This window comes from Amphiprion ocellaris, chromosome 3 (assembly GCF_022539595.1).
Source record: "Amphiprion ocellaris isolate individual 3 ecotype Okinawa chromosome 3, ASM2253959v1, whole genome shotgun sequence".
Lineage (NCBI taxonomy): Eukaryota > Metazoa > Chordata > Actinopteri > Pomacentridae > Amphiprion > Amphiprion ocellaris.
In genome coordinates this window covers 8,517,198-8,537,393 of record NC_072768.1, presented here as the reverse complement: position 1 = coordinate 8,537,393, position 20,196 = coordinate 8,517,198, and the positions used below count along the sequence as shown (strand labels likewise).

The window sequence follows — 20,196 nt, the reverse complement described above, 5'->3', positions numbered from 1 at the left end:
GACCTTTCAGTGGAGAATCTGTGAAGAACGAGGGGAAGAATTTCATACCATCCCAGCAAGAACAAGATTAAGTTGTAAATGTTATGACTACAAGGCATATTCAAATTGACTGCACCAGAGCAAAATAATAATATTCTGTCTTCCTGTGTTATCGTTCCCCTTTTTATTTGTGTTTTCCGTCCACACAACAGAGTCTTTCTTGCAGAGTGCAAACAACTGGCTTTGCTCGTAGTCTGCGTATTATTTAGAGGGCCTATGATGGAAGTTTGTTCTGTTGATACATGTATGTTTTTATGAAACGTGTGTGTGTGTCTGTGTAGAAAGCATGTAAAACTGTCTTCTGGCACTTTATATCATGTGCCAAGAAATGATACCCCCATCTTTCCAGTTCATTGGGAATTGAGCGCCCCTTTGGGTACAAATGGCCGTGAAGTTGAACTTAAGATGTGAAGGCAGAGATGGATTTGTGTGGATTCAGCGCAGCAAAACTTTGGATCACACAAAATACTCGAATAAGGCACGATCCCCGATGTCTTTAAACACCTCACAGCTCTATTCCCAGTAAAAGTGCCCACGTATTTAAAATTCATAAACGTCTCCATCTGTCAGTTTTAGTCAAAGTTGTGACTGCATGTAGAAATAAGGAGGGGGGAAAGCTTTTGTATTTTTGGTGAAAGTCTGGGAATGGAGGTTTGTAGTAAAATAAGAACAAAGCAGAGCTGGCTACAGAAATATCTCCCCTTTGTTTGAAGTGCCAGTATGTTTCTGATTTTAAAAAAACGCCCTAACTGGAACCACATTTCAGTCCCAAAGTCACTCACGGGCAGGGAGGGTGGAGCTCACAGACACACACAAAAACACACACACACACACACACACACACACACACACACACACACACACACACACACACACACACACACACACACACACACACACACACACACTTGAACAAACAAAACAGATCTCTCCCGGTCAGTCGTTTCTCTAGACATTCCTGGCTGCCTTTCTCTGACCCTCCCTGCTCCATCTCATTCACATGAAGCACTAGATGGGGAAGAAGACATGTTATTATTTTTTCCATCAGGTTTAAAATAAGCCAGGAACTGAGCTAAAACTGTAGCCTATTGAGAGTGTTTTCCCTCCCTAATTCTTGTGTTGTATTCTAATCTGCACCATATGTAGATGCTGTTGCATTAAAACTGCCGACGAGTCATGAAGCCTATTCAGATCTAATGATCTCAGCGTCATAAATCATCATCGGACCGCTTGTGTCAGAGCGCGCTTGCTCTCAAAGTGACGTTTTTAAGAGTGTGTGTTTATTTAGTCTCCATAAATATGAGAGGGAAGCAGACGACGAGCAGGACGGAGAAGGAGAAGAGCTTGTGTGTCGGACCTAAATGCCTACCGCAGCGTCCCAGAGTCAGGGTTAAAGAGATTCTCCATCTTGCTTCAATTAACCGTTCGGCGGTGTTTATATCACACTCCGCCAATATAGGTTACCTTTTCCAGCACAGACCATCAAACCCCGTTCCCCTGCTCGACCCTAAAAGCCGACTCTAACGCCCACCTCTTGTTAAACCCGCCTCACCCATTCACATCTTTCCCTTTGGACCCGAACTCCGTAGAAATGCACCAGATCAGCACCTCATTACACCCACACCTCAGCCCAGAATAGAAGTCCACTGGCTCCATAACAAGGCTCAAGTCAGAGCCCAGATATATCACACCTACAAGTGTTTCTCACCTTGTGCTTCTTGGCAATACTCTGCGTAGGTCACAGAAAGGTGAGCATGTATAGAGAAGATAAGTGGTATGAACATTGGACAGAGCGGCGCACTAAATCACAGCTGCTTGTTATTGTTCTTTCCTGACTTGCTTCCTTTCTTCCTTCCTTTTCCTCTCTCTCTTATTTTAGTGAATTCATTCAGCTTCTCCGGTGCTACACACATCCATTCCAAACAGGAACAATAATTCATAAACTCATGTAGTTTAAGCGTTCAGGATCTTGCTTCTGTAATTTTTTTTTCCTTTGCACTCCCTCTCCTGTCTTTGTCAGCTTTGCCCCATTGCTCCACTGCCTGCTTTGTCCCCCTTTCTTTCTCCCTGCCTTGCATCAGTCAAACAACAGGGCCCTTGTGATAGCAAACTGAGGAAGCTACCAATAAAGGGAGATATGTATTTGACCGGAGAAAGAAAACGAGGGCCGGGTGTATGTATTAAAGCCAAAGAGAGAGTCATCTGGAGATGTTTAAGTTGGACAGACCAGTTTCCGGTGTCTGGAGCAGGCCAAAAATATCCAGAAACAGAAAAATCCAGCAGAGGAGGGAAAGGATACACCTCCTCATTTCTCATGTGACCCTCTGCATTTAGCAAACTAAGCTGAATTTTGGGGGTTGCAGCATATGCTATGGTAGCAGCAAAGCCAAGCACATTAAAGTTAATTGCATCTTCATATTGCTCAATGTCTGGGAAGGGAGCATTTGTGATGAATGCTGCAAGTTAGGATTAGTCTATATTTCAGAAATGGTGTTTTTGGCTCAAACGAACTGTATTTATTACATACAGTGTGCAAAGTTAAGATAATCCTTACAGACAACAAAACGTCAGGTATCCTAGACGCTGACAGATTAAATATGTGTGCTTTACATGTGGCCTCTCACTGTTTTCACAACACAAGGATTTATCCATGTACAATAGAAAACACACTAGCTGAGTCATGCAAACACTGTATTGACAGAGGGGTAGCCTATAGGCTCGCTCAGCCGTGCCTTTGCTGCACACATTAGTATCTATTTATGGTACCATAAACCAGATTGATTTTGTTAACAGCCTGTGGTTTCAAACGGCTGCCGTTCCAGCTGTGTAAGGTGAACACAAGTGCCCAATTTAGGTCATACAGGGGGGGAAAAAAAGAGAGGGAGAGCTGGTCCAACGGCTACACTGGACTGAAGTCCAGAGCTCATTCAGACAAGGAGATGTGTGTTTGAAAATGCAGGGAGACTGGATTCTTACTTGCATTTCAATCAATCTTTATTGGTCATTGCACATTTTCATATACAACGAAATTTCATTTGAGCTGCCCTGCCAATGACAGCTCCGGCTGATGCGCAGTGCTGCGCGCACCTTTCTTGAAGAAAAAAAGAAAAAGGACATCTTGGGATCTGGTAGGGATTGCAAAGGGTAAGAAAAAAAAAGGCTCGTACCAAATGAAACCTCCAATGTTGGGAAATTCAATTTGCTTTACATAGTAGATAATCATCAAATACTATGGAAATCTGTCAAAGTACAGCCTAGGCTGCAAGTATGGTGTAAAGTGATCAGTCATATGAGGATAGGGACCCTACTTCCCTCCACTAAGGGTGCAGTTTTCTGGAAGTAGGGCTGGTTTCATGGAGCAAAGCAGACTGGGATCGTTGTTATTTATCACTTGGTTTAACGGCAGACTATTGGTGTGTGTGCTCTGCAGACACATGCCTGTTTGGGTGCATGCACACACACACATACACATATAGACAACACACACACACACACACGGATCGAGGTCTGCAGTTTCTCATGGCTGCTGCAGAAAATTCCCCCTCATCTCCTCCTCTCCCCGCCCCCAACATCTCGCCTCCATTATTCCTCGTTCTTTTTTTTTTCGAAGCAACTCCCGATGACAGGCGAAAGAAACATAGGTGGGAAGTGACCGGAACGCGCCGCTTTTCTTCCCGTCGTCCCCCGCGGCTGCTGACCGTTGGTACGGTCCCCCACCGCTTATCTCTCGGTGCCGGTAGCGAGAAAAGAGCCAGAGAGGGGGGGAGTGTGCTGGCGGACTGACGCCGTGAGGCTCTCATGCTTTCTCGCAAGGAGGGATGAGAGAGCAAAGCAGCCTCGGAAAGAAAAACGGTGAATTAGTTTTTTCATTTTTTTCGGCGGAGATATGAGATAACGGCGGTGTTTACCGGATACAGCTGCGCCGCCGCTTCGCAACTAACGTTAACTAATGGACACAAACATGGATGCTGATGTGCCTCCTCCTCTAGGCCGGCCAGGAAAATTGGTGTTTTTTGACGATTTTCTGGCAGTAACGCGACTCGTGTCTTTCTGGGATTAATAATTGTGGTTGTGTTATTTTTTTCTACCCGCTTCTTGGAGCCGGTTTCTGCGTGGGAAGCGTCACCGGGAGCGTTTGTTTGAAAGGTACTAATGATAACGTTGTCGCAGGCGCTGACCGAGCATCACTGTCAACTGTCTGTGTTTGTCTGTAATTTGGCGAAATAATGAAACACTGCGAACATGGCTGCTTTATACAGCACTGTGAGCTTATAGTCTTCATTTTTAGTCTCTTTTTTTCCAATCTTGCCAGTGAGTCAGGCCTGGAGATGTGTGTTAGCCAGTTTAAACCTGACTAGTAATGGGTCAGAAATGTTGGTGGATTACATTGAGGATGAATCACACTATTACAAGGTGTAGCAGCTACAACCACATGTGTTTTTAGGGTCTGTTTCCCTCAGTGGAACTACATTGTAATGTTTACAACATGTCTCAGTGTCAGGATGCTGTGTCTGGTCAGAGATTTTGAAGATTTAGTAGCTCATATTTGTAGCAGCATTACATCAGGTTGAAATATTCCTCATTTTCTCGCTTTTCAGCCCACCAAGCTATTCATAGAGACTTTATGACATTTGGTTTCATGGTGGATAGAAGCTCAGTAGCATGTGCCCAATACCACAAAGTGAATTTTATGACTAAAACCAATAAGCATCTGTGTCTGCCAGATTGGGCTGCCTAATTTTAGCCTCGGGGCGGTGATTTGTTACCTTGACGTTAAGGTTTGCTGTATTCCCAGGTGCCTCAAGCTGAGTGCTGGTGAGAGTGTATACAGTACACTGTCTGCATTGCAGTTTGAACTATTCTGCAGACAAGATACTAAAGTAAGATGTTTTGGTCAGTATACTGCAGTTTTGTCCTCTCTTCTGTCCACAGTAATTGAGAAAGGAGCTTGCAGCTGATCTATTTGTGTCATCTCAGAGTTGTTATGCTACTTTTACAACAAAACATGTCTGCACCACTGACCCGCCGCTCAGCAGTTATGGTCGTAATTAAAATTGCTGTATACAGTATAAACACAGAAAGTTTTGGGAAGGTAATGTAACTCCAAGACAGGAGGGCAGCAAATGAAAACAAAAGGCGACGTTGGAAAATGTAAGGGTGTGTGTGTCACTGACTGTGTGCACAGGTGCACCCAATCTAAACCCTCAAACCACAGGAGATCAATGGGGAGTGGGAGGGTAAACTGAATCCTGCAGAGCGGCTAGAAGCCACGCTCACCCACACACATGCACTACACACACACACACACACACACACACACACTAGCAACCATTGAGGAGAGTTCACACAGGGATGAGTCTTGAGGCACAGCTATGTCACTTCTTTCCCTCGCTTTCTCTCGTGTCTTCATCTCTTTGCTAAAGTCTCACGTTCAGCTGCCACCCTGATGCAAGTTGGCATGGATGGTGAGAAAGTAGGTGTCCGTTAAACTCCACTGAAGAAGACACACCCTTACCAAATTGCAATAGCCTCAGGTGACCGCTATGATCATTGTGGTACAGAGTTACAAACCGGTTACGCTTGTGCTCATGTTTTGGCAGGAGTTCTCATAAAATGTTTGACATTGAGGATGTCTCTTCCTTCTCCTTCTTCTCCAACATTTTCTTATCCCAACATACACCTCCCTCCTTCCATCCCCATCCAGTCCCCATTTCCCAGATGTGAGGGAAGTGTGGGAGGAGCCAGAGGGTGTTTGTGTTCCTCAGGGTCCACACTTCCTGGTAAATTGTGGAGAAACTCCACGTGCTGAAAAACACCAGGATACGCATGCATACACTGACACACAAACATTCCCTAACGTGCTGAAGACTTTGGTACAGTTTGTTCATTCGTTTCCAAATGTCAGACTTTATTTCTGCACAGAATTTTTAAGCCTTGGATTTGTGGCTGCTCGAGATGGCTTGGCTGTGTTTGTCAGGTGAAATATTTGGTCTTACTCGTGTTTTCCCACAGTTGACTGTTTCATCATTGCACCTGCTTCACTGTTTACGCCTGAACTTGGCAGACGGATATTGTCTGTTTTCTCTTTTTTGTGCAGCTCTATTCAGCAAACCTTGTATCAGCAACACAGACAAACGCTCTGGTGAGCATAGTCAGCAGGCAGCTTCACTCTCTGTGGTCACAAGTCCTCTGATGGAAAATAGATTTCCTGATCAAGGAAGAATGTGAGAAATGTCCATGAGGAACAGAGTAGCAGGACGTTGTCTCTATTGATCCATTGTGTGTAGTTAGCTCAGCTAACCTTGTTAAGACTTCATTGAGATGCTGCACAGACATGCAAACGTAATGTTTTCCATACAGCACAAGGTTCACATACTGTACTAACTGATGTGGGGTTGCATCATGTTGTTGTTTGATATGAGTGACCACAATATATGAATTTTCTTTGCATGACTGACATTAGCGGTGACCCATACAAAAGTCTGTTTTAGATATGTATTCTTATAAGATGTAATATCTGTAATTAAGGTATAAACATGTGTATTAATTAGCATTCCTTGTATTTTTTCTTCTGTTTTTCAGATGACTGAGGGGAGGCGATGTCAGGTCCATCTCCTGGACGACAGGAAGCTGGAGCTTCTCGTACAGGTGAGTGTCTCCTCCTCCTCTTCCTCCACTTCCTCCTCTAGCTCTGTTTTTTTTTCTGCATTCTCACTTTACAGATTCTCATTTCCTTAGAAAAGGGAGAGGCGATGTCTTCCTTCCTAGGGGACTTGATTATTGCTGACAAAGGGAAATTTGGTCAGCAGTAGGTGACGTTGTGCATTCTTGGCGTTCACCTGATCTCTCCAAACACACACGTAAAGACACACACAGGCGTGCATTCAGCTCTAAGTTACTGTCCTAGTTTAACTTATACACCCAGACTTAGAGGTAGAATCTAATGAGTCCAATACAGAAACCCTTCCTTCTCCTAAACTGACCCTACTTTCACCCTTAAGTCTTCCCAGCAGGCCTTTCTGTAGTACTGAACAAGCCCGTCTCTCTTTCCTTTGCCATTTAGAGCCCCATGCCTTATCAGCTAGCAATCTCTGCTGTAGCTCTCCTCTGGTCTGCTTTCTATTCTATGCATTTTCCTCATTGAGTGTTACTTACATTGGCTTCTGTCATCGCTTTTGCTCTCTTACGGTTTGGCTTGATAAACTGAAACATACTCATTAGAAGCTCCTTCCACTCTTTCCTAACCTCCCTTAGCTGCCTTTGGTCTGACCATTAGGCGATTCCTGTGGAAAGAGAGAAAGACAAAAGGAAGTAATTGCCCTGGAACAGGAGAAGAGGAGCAGGCGGAGAATAGACAGATTGACACACAAACTCAGGAGGTTGAGAGAGAAAGAGAAAAGGGAGATGAGAGCTCAGAAATGGAGAGACAGGAGATGACACTAAAGGGATGGGAATAGAGAGGAGAAAATGGAGGGGAGAGCCAAGGATAGGTCTGCTGACTTTCTGATTTGATTACTCTGCCAGAACTGATCCTCTCTCTCAAGTTGGTGCTTCTTTCTGCTCCTCTTGCTCTTTTGCTCTATCTCTCTGGCTTTCCGCTCTTCACTCTCCATATCTTCTTTTCTCATTCATCCACTTGGTTGCTTTTACCTGCCATTCCCAAGCTCTGTCTCCATCTAAATCTCCAAACACAACTGCTGCAACTCCATACCTTGTCCAACCAATCCTGTTTCTTTACTCATTCTTTATCCTCTTTGCAATGAAGAGAGAACATAACAAGGAAATAAACACACTGAAAGTTGAGAAACTGAACACAAACATTCTTAGTTTTAAGTAGCGTTTATGTAAAGCAGTACAGTACAAATAAGTTAAGTGATAAAATCAGTTCTGTTTACTACATAATATTTTACAGATTGGCAATAGTATTAGCAGGAGAGGAGGAATGATAATACGGCCAGAAAAGTGGATGTTATTTAGGATACAGCTTGTTGTTACTAGGACCAAAGAGAATTAGGACATTATTCTTAGTTTTCCACTGAACTATGAAGCAGTCAAGTCCTCCATTCACTTGCAAAAACAATTTTCTTCAAGCAATGTTCATAATTCATTAGCAGTGAAAATAATTGCCTTTTTCAGATTTTTTAAAAGCGAATGTCTTTACTGATCATGCAGCAGCCTTGTGTTCAAGTCTGTCCTTTTTGTGGTTTTCATTTAAACTTCTGTAGTCATGCCAAACACGCTAGCCAACTTGCCTCTAAAAAGTTGGATCTCACTTCTGTCACTGACTTTCAACATTGACCAGCTGTTTAATCCCAAAAGTGCCGTTCACCCATTTCCTCTTCCTCTTTCCCTTCCTCCTACCTTTGATAGCATGTCCTCTGTGGTTTCTTTATGGAGCAATGCCTCATTGGCAGGGAACTATGTGCCAGAGGGACGGCACACCTATTGACCAGGTTGTAAAGATGGGCGCTTTGGAGCCTACCAGGTAGTCCGCTGGGTGGGGTTAACCTAATTCTAACCCCTACTTTCTTAGCAAGAGTGGTTTAGTATGAAGAGTAAAATGGGGTATTTAGGTTAAGTTGTGTAACAGCGTTACTCTTTCATGTCAGTATTTTTGTGAAGGACGTCATGCTAACACAGCGAATCTTTAGGGGTTTTACTGTAAGATGTCTGGTGATGAACCATGACGTGGAAGTGCCACCACATAAGTCTGTTTTCAGAGCATTAGCTGAAATATCAAAGCTAGACTTTTGGGATTAAAAAACGTAAATTAATGCAGGATATATGGCTAAAAATGTTATCCTTACACAGCCTTGGACTCAATGAACTGCCCCTGACAAATCAGTTAACGCCCCATAAATCCGAGCAGTTCTGTAGGCACCAAAGGCCTGACTAGCTGTTTGCAGACACTGGGCCATGACTTGCTGCCAGCCAGCCAAGTGAGATACTGTTGTGTGTTTGGCACTTAACTGTGGGTTAGCTTTAGTGTGTCTCCTCCTCACTTGCACCTCCCTGTAATTCTTACACTGTTAATTACCTGTGCTGCTGAGGAGGCACCAGCTAAATATCTATTAGTAGTAATGCTGTCTAAGCTAGCAGAGAGCTGCACTGTCTGATAGATGGCTGCATACTGTGTGTATATGTATGTAATGTGTCTGCACTGTATGTATATTTCTGGAGTGCGTGCTTCTATTATTGTGTGCATGTTTAGTGTGCTTTATCGCTTACTTTATTGCCTGTCATTCACTGTCTGTGTTACTTTTGGTAGCTTCTCCAGCATTACTACACATTGGTATCTGCAATCTTACAGATAAGCTGTAGTGCATGCTTGTGGAGAGGGTGGGTGTAGTTGCTTGAAGAGAGAAGCAAACTCAATTAAACTATCCAGTGCTGCCAGTGTAATTTTTACAGTCTGCTTGGTATTCATAACAATGCTGTTTTGAGAAGCTCAGCCAAACCTTACATTAAAGCTTTCTGTGTTCAACTTCAGCCATGCACTTCTGACACTCAATAGTGTTTTTAAGGTTTATTTTATCTCCATATCATCTTTCCAATACTTTACTTTGCGTAAGCCATGTGTCCTTATCGTTGTGTTACCCTGTGGTGACACTGATGCCGTTTAATTGATATTATCGCCTAGACAGTTGACTGCTGTGGTAATGAAAGACCACCACTGCATGTTTCTCACACTGAACCAAAACATGTATTACTGCTAATGCTATAAAGATAGCCCTGTTTCAGACCTAAAATTTCCACTTCTAAAATATGCTGAGCACTTCAAAGGCATTGAGTGTTGATCTCACAAGTTCCTGCTCTTCCATTTTGAGAAATAACAGCCAATCAAAGCCACTGTGAATGGGAATACTAATTTTGTCTGAGTCAAACAGATCAGGCCATACACATAGAAGTAGGCCAGTCTGGTTGTGATGTACAAACAACATGCAACTATAGGAGAAATGCAAATTTAACACATTCATGATCTTATTTGTTGCTGAGGGACGCAAGTTAATTATTTTTGCTGTACAAATGCATTGAAAGTTTATTTGATAATCTCAATATTCTGTAATTTTGCAGTATGGCAGTCTTTATTGTCCCAGCACTGTAGGGATTTGTAGTAGAATTAGACCACAGGGACATAGCGATAGCATTGTCCCTGTGGTAATACAGTAGCTAGGTTGTTTTCTGTTGAACACAATCTTTTACATGGGAATGTACAGCCAGATCAACCTATGTATGTTTACTCCTCTCTACTGCTCTTTTTTTCACTTGTGATTTCTCCAGAGCTATTATGTGTAGCAGGATCACTGTAGGCGTCGTGCTTATATGGGATCTAGGTCAGTAGAGATGTGTGCATGTGCGTGTGTGCAGGGTATCTGTATGACATCACCTCCTTCTCTTTAAATAGCTCTCAGCAGCTTCTGACACTGAAGTTGTAGCTTTGCAGTGAGTAGATATATTACAGGACAGTGGGACTAGATTCTTAAGGATATATGTGCCATGACACTATGGTATAGCTGTGTGGTGTGTGTGCATGCGTGTGGATATTTAGTTTCATACAAAAACCTCCTGTCGTCCTTTATCCTATGTAGCCCATCACATGTATTCCCTCTGTATGCTGGGAGTGTGCTGTTTGTACGTTGTGCATGGGCTTGTGTGTGCACATATGTTCGTGCGTAAGTGTGTGTCTGTGTGTGCGTGTGTGTAAATGTAGGCAGCAAGGCACACCCATGGTTAACCTCAGGGTCGGGCGTACTGTTACTCAGGATGTGACAAACCAGCAGCATATGGCAGCAGTCCCTGGCCTCTGCTTGGCTTAAAGATCTGCATGCTGTGGGTGTTGTTTTGAATGGTGGTTGTCATCACATAATGGTTGGACATTTTTTTTTTTCACGATATTCCCTAGCTAGGAAGCTGTTGTGCTAGCTGCAGCTCTCTCTGCAATACAGTGGTTCATCCCAGAGCCATGACTCTGCAGTGGAGGTGTGTGTCAGAAAGGAGAGAGGAGGGAGGGCAGGGTACCTGCACTGTCAGCACATCCACCCACTCCATCCATCTTTCTCGTGCTTTCTCTCTCTCTCATTTATCGCCTCCTCTCTTGCTCTTTTCCTCTTTTCCCTAGCGTTTGTCAAAATGCTTAGTCATTGCAGTAAATCAATGGCTCTTACAGTACATTAGCACAAAACTTTAACACATGTACTTGTAACAATTAAACTACAAGTGTGATAAACCTCTGCACTCACGCACAAGACTCATAAATACGATAACCTAACCCAACGTAATATATCTGCCTCCCTGCAGCCCAAGCTGATGGCTAAGGACTTGCTGGACCTTGTGGCATCTCACTTCAACCTCAAGGAGAAGGAGTACTTTGGAATTGCATACACAGATGAAACGTAAGTCACATTCAAAAATTAATTCCACTGAAAACTATAATGCACATGATGCATCAGTATCTCTTCAGTTCATCTTGTTTGTTGGATTGTGTTTTTCAGTGCTGCTCATACCACTGTAACTACATCCAGACTACCTGCAGTTTTGATATGTCATTGTTAGTAGGGAAATTTTTAAAGCAGCGTGTGGGTTATGTCATACTGTAAGCAAATTATAGGCAAAGTTAGTATCAAAGTTTACATGCAACCAATTCTGCTGCTAAACAAATAGGACAGTAGAGTGAATTTAATGTGAACATGGTCATGTTTTTTTTTTCTTGGAAAACAAATGAACTTGTAATTATTGCCTGAAACCACTGACAGTGATGCGATGGTCAGCATAATTGTAGTCACAGAAATATAGGAACCAAATATCATACTGTTTTAAGCATAATGTGTTGCCCCAAGCAATGACTTGAAAAAGCCAAAACACATTTAAATGCATTCACTTTGGGGTTTATCATTTTAAATGTTTTTGCTGCAAATGTGTTTCCACATGACTGGTGTTCCATTACAACTATACCCTCTGGCTGAACATTGTTGCATTAATGAAGAAATCTGAAAAGTGTTGAAAAGCTATTATTAAATAAAGAGTTGTACAGATGTACAAAAGCACCGCTTTAGAAATGTAGCTGTTGCAGTTTTTCCTAAGGAATTATCAGTGTACTTTTGTATACTTAACTGCTTTGTTTTTGTTTTATGTAGACTTATTTAATTATTAAATGGCTCTCAAATATATATATATATATATATATATATATATATATATATATATATATATATATATATATATATATATATATATATATATATATATATATATATATATATACATACATATCTAATTTATGGGTTTCATTTGTCTTTTAGAAACAAAAGGGGATTGTTTTTCAACCATTGCTGCCAACCTTCTAGGCAAAACAAAGAATCGTGGCCATTTCAACTGTCATATTCAACCATTAACTGATGTATGACAGAATCCCTTTTCATGAAGGGTTCTGATGTTATGAAGCTCTGATTGTCTTGCTCTGGGATAGCAAAGATCATGAGTCTATGACTGCCAGAAGGCTGTGCTTGAAATGCAAAAATGACATTCAAATTAGTTTTATTGTGTTTTGTGACCCTGGAAAGATGGAAGCACAGCAGCTGACAGCCACACAGACGTGTCTCTGATTTACATACAGGCAAACATTGCCATGACCTTTATGTTCCTCTTTTTTTGTTTTATCTCATGCAACCATTGATGTCAAGCAAGACTGGCCTCTGTTCTGTGGCATTTACAACTCTGTGACACATACTGTTGCTAATGTCAGTTCAGCAAAGCAGTATCCGCTTTGCTGTCTTAGTCCCCCAGGGATAATTCTATGATGTGTAGATTTGTTATGTGTGCCTGGGGAGAGCAGACGCCTCGGCTTTGACCAGTCAGTGGTCAAAGAGGCTGTGTGGGGGGAAAAGAGGGAGATAAGAGAGGGAAGGAGGGAGAGTTTGAGAGAGATGTTGCTCAGTTGCTCAGGAGACCATGCAGGGTAACCAGGGTGACAAGCTGTCTCTGCAGTTTTTCTCTCTGCTGGAAACAGGAGAGAAAAAAAGAGTGGAGAGGGGAAGAGAGGTGGTGGTGGGGGGACAGAAGGGAAGAAATTGTAATAGGAGAAGACAGATGGGGAGGCTTTGGGAGAAAATGTTCAGTGTAATGAGATGAACTTTTGTTTATTCTTGTTGGATATATTATAACATCTGTGAATGATAGCTTTGATTGGTTGTTTGTTTGTTTTATGTCATCAGGGGCCATTTTAGCTGGCTGCAACTGGACCGAAGGGTATTAGAACACGAATTCCCCAAGAAGTCTGGTCCCATTGTCCTCTACTTCTGTGTCAGGTGAGTCTGTCTTCAGCACTGTCATCACTTCAAGCAAATTTACACAAATCGCTTTCTGATTAGAAGTGGTGATTCAATGTGTGTGGGAAAAGAGAAAGAACAATTGAGTGTGTCTGTATATTTTGGGTATGCACCTACTGTACATTCATGTGGTAATAACAGATTAGTTGTGAAAGACCCCTATGAAATTACTTTGACCCCAGTGTTTAACTCCCGCCATGGGGCCTCTCAGCCAATCATGAGCCACTTAAATCTCATCAGTATGCAGTGCATGCAAATCTCACCACATGGCTCCATGGTGACTACAAAATGCCATACTCCAAACAGGACAGCAGAATGCTTGCCTATAGGAAGAGAAGTCACCATTCCTTGTGTATGTCAGTGTTGTGTGTTTTTGTGTAAAAGCAGTTTCGCAAAAGCTGTTGTAGACTCGTTTGTTCAAGCTTCACTTGTCAATGCTACACTAAACAGTGCAGAAAATGCCCTGGTACTTGACTCAACCATTTATGAAACAGATCCCCTTTCAATGTGCCCTTCTTGTTGTTGCTCTATTGGCGTCATCTCCTCAGTTAAAAGCCAGCTCTTCTTTGACCTGCCATGACAGGGTTATGAAATTATGCCACAGCTCCATACTCCTCTTTCAGCCCTTTGTACTGCTCATACAATGGCCCCAGTCTTACATAAAACACTCCTGATTCACACACAGGCATCGGATCTTATGTGTATATGGCACAGAAACACAAAGAGTGCATGTTTTTGTGTATTTTTTGATTGCATTTGTGGGTGCTGTATCTTCAATAGACTATTGAAATGAGGAAAACAAAAAGCCACCTACCTGAGAAAAGATTTTCTGAAAAAAACACAGCCCTCCCAACTGACTCTCTGCCCAAAACAGACACACACGCACGCACGCACACACACAAACACACACACACACACACACACACACACACACACACACACAAGCATCCTTAGATAGAACCTGACAGGGAAAGCCAAGTCTTTGTTTCGTGTCTGCTGGTGTTCCCTGTCCCCCACATACAAACATGGCTAGATGATGTCATACACCCCAGGGACTGAGTCTGTGTTAGCAACATACTTAGTAACGTGACGCACATTAACTCCAGTAAACAATGTCTCTGAGTAGTCATTTCCAGGGTGACATTTACACCACAGCCTGAGACATGACACAATGAGGTGATTGTATAGCAAAATCATATTCTTAGAACATAGCTGTCGTCGTGCGTAGCCTGTTTAGCAAACAATGGCATCATTACATAATACAACTGTATGACAAAATGTACACATTATATTGATAACCGTTGGCATTAACCGATGGTCCTGTCATTATTTTTAAGTCAGTTTTCGAAGGTGTATATGTGTGTGTGAGTGTGTGTGTCCATGAAGGTATTGCTGAGGGTCACTGTGTGTATATTTACATACACTACTAGCTATTTGAGGATGTGGTGGTGACACTATGAACCTTGACACCATTTTGAGCTTCATCTCCCCTTCTCCTTTGCAGTTCAGTCCAATCTCTAACCTCAATCCCTCTAAATGTCACGCTGACGACGCCTCCTCCAAAGCACATCCCACCCCTTATGTTACGCACATGCACATACATACGCAGATGCAGGACCAAAATGGAAGGACAATCAGTCCAAATGTCAGGCCTGACTCTATCATCAGTCTCGGCATATTGTTTTTATTTGCACAGTATACGATTTCTCACGCGTGGGTGTGTGTTTGTCCCTGTGCAGGTGCATGCACGTCATGTTTTTTGATGCTCATGTGGTGTTTGTGCCATGCATGTGTTCTCCAAAAAAATGCGAGGCAGATGCCCACCCCCCCTGCTGATTCAGTGGGTGCCTTTTTGCATGCTGGCTGCTGTGCTGGCAGTGTGTGGATTTCTCATCAACACTGTGGCTTTAATTAAATGTTCACACTGAATATTGACAAGGCTCCTCTCATTCGCTCTCGCAGCTCAATGGGTAACGCGATTTAAACCCTCCAATATTGATCCTCCCACAATCTCTCGCACTCAATACCTACACACACTCGTGCGCACATAAATCGACACGGTCGTTCACGTGTCTACATAGGAACACGTGTTTCGGACGTATTATGAGATACATCAAGCTCATATACCGATGCTGTTTGATGCATGTATGCATGAGTGTACAAGTTTATGCATATCAGATGTAGGATTTGATTGAAGATATCACCTTATAATATGTCAGGGGACACGTGAGAGCATTTCATCCTGTTAAAAGGGATTTTTTGCTCCACTTTGTTGCTTACTCAATTGGAAATTGTTGGGTTTCTCTCAATAATTTTGTAAGATATTAACCTTACTAAGTAAACATACAAATAAAAGTGATTTGAAAATGGAATCTTGACGATATATAATATTTTGGATGTATGTCTCCACCAGAGAGGAGCTACCAATGTGTAGCTTCCTAGTGCACCATCCCAGCTCCCCTCTGGCTCTTCATGCATTCATGAGCTAAATTTAGACTGCATTATTATGTTGGTTCCCTGCTCACTGCTCTGCCAGAAGTGGGTTACTGTGCTTCTCTCTCCAGTATGTGACACTGTCTGTGTGTGTGCTAGTACTGTATGAGTGTGGAATTGCTGCACACTGCTGATGATGCACAGAGGCAAACAATGTGTGAAGTGCATCATGTGCACATTCAATCTGTGAGTGTGTGTGTGTGCGCCTGTATATTCAGATTGAGGAATGTGCACACACTCACAAACTAATAATGGATCATTGCCAGCCACCATGCTGAGGGAAAGATTTGATGTAAGAGGAGGTGAAAAGATCTTGGCATAGAGAGTCAGCCTTTGGTATGGTGTGCCCCCCTCTGGTCACTTTGATCATTGCACCCTTTCTGTCACATCTGCACATGATATTGCCATACCTCTGCATGATAATTCATTTTCCTTTAATATTCCTGTGTTATTTTTGTTTCACATTTTTGATCTTCTTCCTTGGACTGAAGGTCAAATAATATCTCCCGTTGGCTTTGAAGTTGTAGCAATGCTGAAGACTTTTCTCCTGTGTTTTTAGGTTCTACATAGAGAGTATATCCTACCTGAAGGACAATGCCACCATTGAACTGTTCTTTCTTAATGCCAAGTCCATCATCTACAAGGTAAACCTATTACTTTGTTCTCACGATGCATTCTGAATACTGTTTGCTTGAGATAATGGAGGGAGGCATTGATCTTGAAATGTTAGAGGGATGGGACTAGGCCAGTCATTTTTACTTGAGGAATGTGGATGTGTTTAGTGAGTATATTTTCAGCTGGAATTCTTTGGAGTGTAGAGCTTTATGTTGTTAGAGGCATGCCACTTCATTAGCCCATTTTTGGTTCTAAATGAAGAGATACCACAAGAGGAAAGCTTGGACCTCAGTCCCACTCACTGATTTGGTGAAGCAGAAAATGTGAAGCATTTGCATCAGCTGTTACCCATCATGCTATGTGCTGCTCCACATTCCAGCAACTAGCGAATAATTTGACACATTTACTGCCATCTGTCACTGCTGAAGCGCATTTATTTAGACTGTTGAAATAGCATTTGAAATTACAGCTTTAAATAAACACTAAAATAAAAGTTGAGCAAAGAGAGCATTTCAAAGGCATAAAGCATATGGATTTACTTTGGACAGTTGTTACTTTTTGCACATTTAGACGTTGACCAGTCAGAGAAAGCCTTTTGAATGCTTGTTTAGAGTGAGGGGAGGTGATCCTCTTCATATTCAGACAGTTGTGAGTTAGAAACACTCTGTTTACTAATTCACTATTCCTATTATTTGTCTAGCTGCCACCCATGTGGATGTAGCCTGGTAATCATGCAGTACATTTATTGACACCAGTGTCAAGCAGTTATGTGACATATCCAGAAGAGGGCGTGTGTGGCCTGAAGGAAAGTAAATGGGCAGAATGGTCCCAGTCAAAACTTTGTAGAAAACTTTGAAAATGCTTTATGACCCTCTATTTTCTGTGCTTTAACTGGTGGTTAGTTTCATCAGAACCAAAAAAAATCATGTTCTATATAGTGTAGCATCTATAAATGAGCACAGAGCTTTTAGTGTACAGGTTTGAGTTTGAGCTAGTGTTGTCAAATAATAAAGTAAACCCAAATGTACATGGGAAGCTTTAAGCTGTGTAGGTCCAGCCTAGTTGCAGCATCCAGCTGTAGCATCAGTGGCAGTTGCAGTGTTGCCGTATAGTCAGAAAGAAGCTGTAAGAATGTCTTGATGTAGATACCTAATCTCTATCACCTCATTTTTCACAAGTCAGCTTAGCTAAACACCAGTGTTAACCCCACCAGGACCAGCAGCAGATGACCTTGACGACCCCATGGAAGGACAGAGGCAAAAAGAGACTAGGAAAGGAAATATCACCAAGTGCTTTTAATGAACATATTGCACATACAGATCTACATAGTAGATCAGGATATAAATGTTTTTTTCTGCAGTCAATGTTTGTTTAAATGAGTAACATATTCTCCTGTGCTGCAGAAACACATACATATGGTACAAAAACACAGTGTGTGACGATTTGTAGCCGCACTGGGTGGTACGCCCAGAGTGGGTTTGTTCAGTCTAGTGTTTCATCCTTGCCGTCTGATCTCCCAAGCAGTTAGATGGATTGTAAAGAGAACATTCCTGGCATACGTGACCCACTACTCACTGCCCACTAACCCTCATCCCTCTCTCTTATTGTACACATAGCATACCATCGACATGTACACTCACATGGTTGGTGAATTAACCAACTCCACGGAGACAGTAAATCATCCATGCTGGCGCATCTCTTGCACATTTTTGCCTCATCTCCCCACCTGCCAATTGTGCCGATCTGTTCATCTTTCTTTTCACCACACATCATTAAATACCTAAGAAAAGACAGTAATACGTTTAAAAGACACATTTGTAACATGTACTGAGTCGTCATTAACCAGAGCATCCATGCTCACCCTAACCCCCTAAACCCTTTCTCCCAACCCCCTACACTTTGCCTCTAATCTCCGAGCTCCCTCCACATGAAGACGTCATGAAATTAGAGAAGGGAGAGAGAGAAAATGGAGGGTTAGTGAGGGGGAGATGAAAGGAACGTGCAGCTTATCGTGAAGGTTGAAATGAATGATGATTAGAGGCATGTCCACCTTTACTCCCAATGTCAGCACAGTGTGTTTTATTTATTTGCTTGCCAAAATTGGAGAATGTGTCATTCATCTCTCTCCTCTGTCCTATTCTTTTCTCCTCTTTTTGCAGGAACTTATTGAAGTAGACAGCGACATTGTCTTCGAATTGGCATCCTACATTCTACAAGTAAGATAAAGTGATAGTATGTGCATATTTGTGGTTGTGAATATCTGTTGTTGTTTTTGTGTTTACCATATTTAGCACACAAACACACAAGTTATTCCAGGGGTTGTTGCACTGCCATGAAATAGTTTTGAAGAAACGTTTGAAGTTTCCTCCAAAATATCTCCACCAGCCTTTGATCCTAATTGATGATGATTAAACTCACATTATCTACTGGAGTCCTAATTGTCAGTGATTTAATTCACATTATCTAATGCAGTCATCAATCTGTCATTAATTTTGCAGTGACGCGGGGAGGTTTTACATCCTAAAAACCTCAACTGTCATTGCAAAATTCTTGTCTACCAGCAAAACTGTAGACAAGAATCGTTGTCAGTGCTAATAGAACACAGAGCAACAGGGAAGCTCTTTTACTTCACAAATCCTCCTCAACTTCAGCTTTTTGTTTCACCTGTCCCTTTCTCAGAGTAGGTTAGTCCATTAACTGTGATTCTGCAAGGTCATGTTACACATAGATTGAGCTGAGTGGTTTGTCTTTGTATGTGTGTGTGTCTTTGCCGTCTGTGTGCAGGTGCAGATATACAGTATCAGGTATCTGTAGCTCTGTAGGCCTTCAGAGGTTTCACTCCAGATGGAGGTTTAATGTTTCTCTCTGATTCCAGCAGTGTTTGCTTTATTTTGCATTCACCCATGCAAACAGAACATACGCACACAGTTTATGGTCAGTGCCCAGTGGTAACGCATCCATATGTGTAAATTGTCTGTTTTCACTCACTTCTTTTATTTTTTCCCCTCTGTTCCACAGGAGGCTAAAGGTGATTTCACCAGGTAAGCACACCAGCAATCGTCACATCTAATGTACATGTGAGAAAGAAATTGTCTGTTTATTTTAGCTGTTGCTAAAAGGTAGAGAGTATAGTAACATACTACATTCACAAGGCCTCTGAAACCAACCTGAAAGCTCTTGTGCAATAAACAACTGGGCAGCAGTTATTATGGCACATTGTGAAGCGTGCTCTCTAAAGGTGAACTTACGGCTCTGTGTTGGTTTGTGTACAGTCAGCCCACAGGCCAAAAGCACATCACCCCTCAGTGATGATGGTGCGTAGATCAAATGGTGATTGATTAAAAGGTTGCTTGAACTGGAAAGGTTTAAGACTACAGCAAAATTCATATAATTCCTGTTTGTAACTGCAGATACATCACACCTGAAAGAAATGCTGTCCGACATCAATCCATTATAACACTCAAATTAACTTAATTACAAAAAAAAAAGTCGTCCCTGATAATGTCTGTCTTTTCCGCACCAGGGGCAAAATAAAAGGACCTAGAACAGCCCATTCACTTGCAAGGGTAGCCTACATGTCCAGTTTCAAACATTTTTGACACTGCCTCTGAGTGGCAGCACTCATCTACAGCATGTAGACGTGCATCTGCAAACCTCTGCCAATATGGTTGAATGTTTCAGCTTTGAACATTCTTTAAGAGTTTTGACTGTTAGATATCTTGCT

At 42.2% G+C, this 20,196-nt stretch overlaps 1 protein-coding gene across 9 annotated transcripts in view; it reads left to right on the top strand.

The window, feature by feature from the left end:
• Positions 1-20,196, top strand: part of frmd4a (FERM domain containing 4A) — a 103,607-nt gene that overhangs the window by 63,522 nt on the left and 19,889 nt on the right. For 8 of the 9 annotated variants that reach the window (XM_023264733.3, XM_023264734.3, XM_035945695.2 and 5 more), the window contains 6 exons: positions 6,622-6,687; positions 11,338-11,432; positions 13,251-13,343; positions 16,417-16,501; positions 18,632-18,688; positions 19,491-19,513. In XM_023264733.3, the coding sequence (XP_023120501.1) occupies positions 6,622-6,687; positions 11,338-11,432; positions 13,251-13,343; positions 16,417-16,501; positions 18,632-18,688; positions 19,491-19,513 (419 nt within the window). Of the gene's footprint in view, positions 1-3,635; positions 4,186-6,621; positions 6,688-11,337; positions 11,433-13,250; positions 13,344-16,416; positions 16,502-18,631; positions 18,689-19,490; positions 19,514-20,196 lie in introns of those variants that run through there. The other variant, XM_023264735.3, reaches the window with a different exon arrangement.